Genomic DNA, 6,000 nt, shown 5'->3' with positions numbered 1-6,000 from the left:
TTTGACACATGGAGAGGGAGGGCTTGGAGGGTTATGGGCCAAAACAGGCAACTTGAACTAGTTCACACCGACATCCCTACCAGCACATCAGTCTGGGGCAGAGGCACCCAATACTCCCTCAGCACCAACTCTTCACCTCCTCCCCCCTCCAATTCAACACGCAGACGAACACAGGTTACAACTATCTGCATCACATCCTTGCCCTGCACCTACCATCCACACCTCCATATATCAACTGCTAGCATCCCAATCTTCACCTCTCCTCAGACCCCACCTTCCATCAACTCCCCAGTCATCATGGGCTCACCTTCACTCCTAAGCAGGTGTGAAGAGCTCAGGAAACTCAGACATGGCAAAGCATTTGGAGTAGATGGTGTGAACCCTAAGGTCCTGAGTTGTGTGGAGTTCTCCAGCACATTTTCAATCTGATTCACAGCCTAGAAAGGGTCCTGTGTGGAAAACAACATGTGTGGTTCCAGTAGCCAATCGAAAGTCTTGAATTCCAGTGGCCCTGACCTCACACATCATAAAGACCCCAGAGGCTAGTGCTGGCTGACATCTGATCCCTGGTCAGATCAGCCTTGGATGCCCCTGCCTTTTACTTACCAAGAGCACATTGGAAGTTAATGATGCTGTCATCTATCTGCTGAACAGAACCTACTCCTATTTGGATAAGCAGTGCTGCACTGTGAGGATCATGTCTTTTGATTTTTCAAGTGCCTTCAATACTATACAGCTTTCTTTGCTAGGGGAAAAGCTCTGTTCAATGAAGAATGGCACATCCATTGCATCCTGGATAATGGCCTAACTTAATGGCAGACCAGTTTTTGCAGCTTCAGAGCTGTCAGACATGGCTATAAGCAGCAAAGGGGCTCCACGTGGGACTGTATTGGCTCCTTTCTTGTTTACCCAGTATATCAGAGACTTTAGATAAAACACCAAGTCAGGTCATCTGAAATTCTGACTGCAATTGTTGGGTGTATAAAGGGAAGATGGGATGAAGGACCCTGGTGAAGGACTGTCAAATGGTGCAAACTGAATCATCTGCAGCTCAACCTCAGTAAGAAAAAAGGAGATGGTGATGGACTTTAGGAAGACTAAGCCTGCTTGCTTCCTGTTACTATTGATGGTGAAGACATGGATGTGGTGAGGACTACAAGACCTGGATGACAGACTTGAGTAGAGCACTGACAGAGGCTTTGTTCAAGAGGAGCCAAAATCACCTCCACTTCCTGAAGAGACTGAGGTCCTTTGGAGTATGTAGGCCTCTCCTTCACATGTTCAGCCAGTCTGTTGGCACCAGTACAATCTTCTGTGCTGTGGTGGGCTGGGGCAATGGCATCACAGGCAATTCCTGTATACTGATTAGAAAGGCTGGCTCTGTTATAGAAGTCAAACTGGGGACACTGGAGGTTGTGGTAGAACAAAGGACCCTATGGAAAAATACTGGTAATTCTAGATAATGTTTCTCACCCTCTGCATGCCACCTTGGCTGAACAGATGAGCACATTCAGTAATAGACTAAAATGCACTGCTCCAAAGAGTGCTATGAGGTCTTTCCTATCCTCACCCATTAGGTTCTATAATGAGTATATCTATAGTTAGGGATGACCCCCTCCTGTTAGAACTATTAGACTGTTTGAAGCAACTTTTATTCTATTTCTCTTCTAATATTTATATCTATGCACTTGTAATGTTGCTACTGTAACACCAATTTCCTTTGGGATCAACCAAGTATCAGGAAGGACACTTGTCACCAATGACTAGTTGAACTGAAGGACTCATTTTGGTGCTGTGTTACTCTGAAAGGTCTTTCTTCTTTCATCTCCAGGCTGATTTTACAAGCACCAGATTTTTTTTTTTTAATAAATGCAATGATAATTGTTACAAGTTTTGATCATCTGAAAGAAAATCAGGTTTTCAAAAATCAAACAACTTCAAATTGCCTTAGTACCTTCAACATAACACTAATGTTAATTAGTGAATTAGATTGGCCAAGTATCTCAATAGGCCATAATATTCCTTTCATTTCAGCAGATTATTTATAATATTTACAAGTGGTGGTTTCTGTAACTTTACCTACAATGGCTTTCAAAAATTCTAGGTAATAAGCTTTTTGCATTTCTCTCCACCCTATCATATTCATTTGTAGCCTAGTTACCATAATGATCCAAGATCAAACTATCATCTATAATTAATCTAAACCATCACTTAGCAATGTCTGATAAAATGAAGTTTAAGTAGTATTAAGAGGGTACACCTGAGGTAGTCATGATTATTGAAAGGATTACCAAATATCAAGTGGCAAAAGAATCTTTATTTTTGAAATAAAACAGCATTTTCTTTAATTCAAACATGCAAATTTCAGAAAGCTTTGTTTCTACACAAAATGTTCTTAACATGGTGGGTAGCCACATGATTGCCTGTACTTTAAGTCATGCAGTAAAATCTTCACAAATTTGGCACACAATGTATAACAAAAACATTACCAAGATTTTCAGTGGAAGATTATACCCACAGTCCAGTTAAATATCCATCTTTAATGGTTTTGTAACTTAATCCAAATTACTAGCATAAATTAAAAACACATTCTATTAAAAAAAGGCAGTTCTGACATACTACATTGAATTCTGAAATAAAATCAATTGACAAATGTGGTCACCACTCCTGCAAATCCTGTAAAACAAGGCACTTTGCAGAACCAAGACATGCAGCTTAATGAACCAACATTAGTGAAGCAAAACTCGTTGCTTTGATTTCAACAATAGTTAAAAGGCACCATATATTGAAAGCATCTTCTACCAATGATACTTGGACACTCAAAGACAACATGCACCATGTGACCTGTGAATGTTGTTTCCTTGTCAAAACTTTGCAAACACAGCCATACATTTTGGGATTGTCAAATCAAATCTTTAGATTAATTCTAGCTACTTTGGAAAAGTGACAAATTTGAATGTTTGCTTACAATAAAAATGTAAAATGTTTAACTGAGATAACTAAAAAAAAAATTACATGCTGTGCTTGTGTCCATTCGCTTAAACAAACTGCATTGCTTGAGAACATTTAAGCATTCAGCTTAAATTAGTCTACTCTATAGAGATCCATTAAAATTCAGCACTTTAGCTTTAAAGAAACCCAATATCATTGTATGTAGAACATTCAGACTTGTCTATTTATTTAGTTTTGGAAAGTTACTTTGCCTGCATGTTGCAGGGCAACTATGGCTTGGATTACTTTGCATCACTGTGTAATGCAAGTTATCAAAACTTATTCCTGCATTTTTCCAGATGCAAACTGAATGCAACTTACAGAAAACTCAAATGCTACAAGACAGAATGCATCCACAATAGAACCAATAGCCCAATTTGTAATTAAATTATTGAGCTCTTAATTGCACAAGGTAGCCAAGCAGGGCAGATTAATAAATCTGTTGCATCAAGCAAAAATATTTCAATATTTAATTGTAGAACAGCAAATCCTAAAAACGTATACAGATAACAAATAAGAGACAAAGCCTTTTGCTGTATTCCAGCTACAGCTATTGTTAAAATATATTATCAGCAAGGTTAAACATCAGCATCAACAAATACTAATGCTTGGTGTTCTATTTGTCTTCTTCAGCAGCTTGGGCTTCTTCTACTGATGAAGTTTCAGTTACAGGACTATTCTGGCAGGATATGGATTGTTCTTTATCAGACTCCATCCCTAAACTGAAAAATTATTAAACAAAGTTGAGAGCAGAAACACAAATAGCAGCACCTTCCCCTAAAAGTGGCATTAAATGGAATGAGACAAAGTTCACAGATGTTTTCCTCTCCACATGTACTACTTTGGACCTTTTTTCCATAAACTTACTCCTATTCAGCAACTACATGAAACTTCAAGGCAGAATATTGAGGACAGACTGTATTGGCAGAACCAAAGCTCTTTACAACCAATGAAAAAGACACTTTTGAAATGAGATTGCACTTGTAGGAAATGCAGTAAACAAAAATTCACTACACAGGAATTTCTTTCATGTTAATGTTAAATGGTCATTCCTGGTTTACAACCTCCCCACACATACCAAAATCTAGGCAAAGAGACAAGTATAGTCTGCAAGAAAAATAATACATAAGTGAGCAAAGATTAAGATCAACATTGATTGGGCAAAAGTCATAATGCTTCACAGGGGGCAGCAGTCTGTCAAATCATGAGTTTGGCTTTCATAATGCAATTGAGAATCAGACTGAAAATAGTTTTTCACCAATGGAATTAAGTGAAAAATTCCAAAATAAAATGTGAATTCAAACAACACTCAGGATGACTGTTAAGGGTCTGAACAATCTTAAGCCTCTGAGAATTCACTACCTTTGAACTTTTAGATGACAGCACTTGAAAGACACCGGACCAATCCTTATTCTAAGAACTGACAGAATAGTTCATTTGAATTCACTTTCAGAAGAAGTTACACAGCATGACAAGTTTCCCAGGGGCTCCACAAGGTCAGAAGTGAGCATGTCAAATGTCATCTGGTGAGTCAGATATCAAATCATTTGAATTTCTGAACAGTACAAAATTGCAATTTTGTACTTTGTGGAATTGGTGCATTTAGAAGCGTACAGTACTATACTCTTGGCTGGAAGCACGTCAGAATACACAAGTTACCCTCCTCAAGCAGTAGAGAAGGGAGAGGGAGGAAATCAATATATAACCCTTTCACTACTGGCAACTTGTGCTGTAGGGTGCAGGGGAAGGTGTTCCAGGTAGTATGGCTGTATTATTATTTTTAATATACAAAGTGAAGTCAATTTGTGGATACATCAAGAATTGAGTTAGAGCTGAATTGTGTTATCCTTTACCATTTCCCCCCACTGACCCCACCTCCCCAAATAAATTTCGACAGCAAATTATGTATATAGTGAATTGTGAAATAGTTAAGGTATAGAAAACTGAGTAACATGTTTTTAACAAAATACAGAACAAATTAGAACATTACCATAAAACTGAATTAGTTCCCAACAGTAATCAACGGAAAAGTTAATCCAGTATATTCTATGAACAAAATCAGCAATGCCTTCATACATCCTCCAGGTCTTCATTTTCATTGTAATATTCAAGATTATTGATACCTTCAAATTGTTCATAGTTCCTAACTTGTAGTGAAATAGTTTCATTTTCACTCCCAGACATTTCTGGCATTTCCAAGTCTGAATGCTAGAAACTGCAATGAGCAAATAGTGATGAATTTGCTTACCGCTTACTCCTTGCCAAATATCAGTGCAAAACACTGCTTTTTGAACACAAACACGCATCTGACGCCATTTAAAAATTGATCGCTCTAAGCATGGCGTAGCATCTAACTCCACACACGTGCCCACGACTGCAACTAGTTAGAACCTGTTCAGCAATGGTCTCCTGCCTCAATTAAGCGGTACAGTGTCCCAAATAATTGAAGGAAATCCTAGTAATTTTCTTGATTAGCTTTTGTTCTTCATGAGTTGTCCTAAATAAACGAATGCTCTGATTAACTGATAGCCCAAGTAACCAGAATCCACTGTGTGCCCAGAGTTCTAGCTAAGATGTTCCGAACATCTGAACATCCATAGCTCTTTGAAATTCAAAGATTCATAAGCCCAAGGCATTTTACATCTTATTTCTAAATGGCCAACCTTTTATCCGGACACTACATTCCCTTACCCCAATCTCTGCAAGTAGCAGAATACAGTTTCCAGACCTGTTTCTCCAAACCTTCAGGAATCATCAAGATATTCTATTACAACTTCCAGAGTATTGGGACAGTCTATTTTATCTGTGTGAAAGATTGTTGAATGTCATTTTAAGTGTATATTTCTAAGGAATTAAAACCTAAGGAGGAAGATCAAGCATATTGCTACCTGTTATCCTCTGTTACAGCTTGGTCAGCTTCTATAGCCGAGGATTCAACTTCCCCGCTACATTCACTGTCCTGTCCAGAGGGCCTACGGGTGTTTTCTTGTTCCAAGCTTAATTCCCTAG

At 38.4% G+C, this 6,000-nt stretch overlaps 1 protein-coding gene across 2 annotated transcripts in view; it reads right to left on the bottom strand.

Moving 5' to 3' along the window:
- Positions 1–2,297: 2,297 nt before the first annotated feature.
- snx16 (sorting nexin 16) overlaps positions 2,298–6,000 on the bottom strand; it is a 44,782-nt gene continuing 41,079 nt past the window's right edge. For both annotated transcript variants that reach the window (XM_059979375.1, XM_059979368.1), the window contains exons 7-8: positions 5,880–5,996; positions 2,298–3,713 (exon numbers count right to left, since the gene is read on the bottom strand). In XM_059979375.1, the coding sequence (XP_059835358.1) occupies positions 3,608–3,713; positions 5,880–5,996 (223 nt within the window). In that variant the 3' untranslated portion in view covers positions 2,298–3,607. The remainder of the gene's footprint in view (positions 3,714–5,879; positions 5,997–6,000) is intronic.

This window comes from Hypanus sabinus, chromosome 1 (assembly GCF_030144855.1).
Source record: "Hypanus sabinus isolate sHypSab1 chromosome 1, sHypSab1.hap1, whole genome shotgun sequence".
NCBI classification, from domain to species: Eukaryota; Metazoa; Chordata; class Chondrichthyes; order Myliobatiformes; family Dasyatidae; genus Hypanus; species Hypanus sabinus.
The sequence above is the reverse complement of the archived record's forward strand: the minus strand, read 5'-3'. Positions and strand labels throughout refer to the sequence as shown.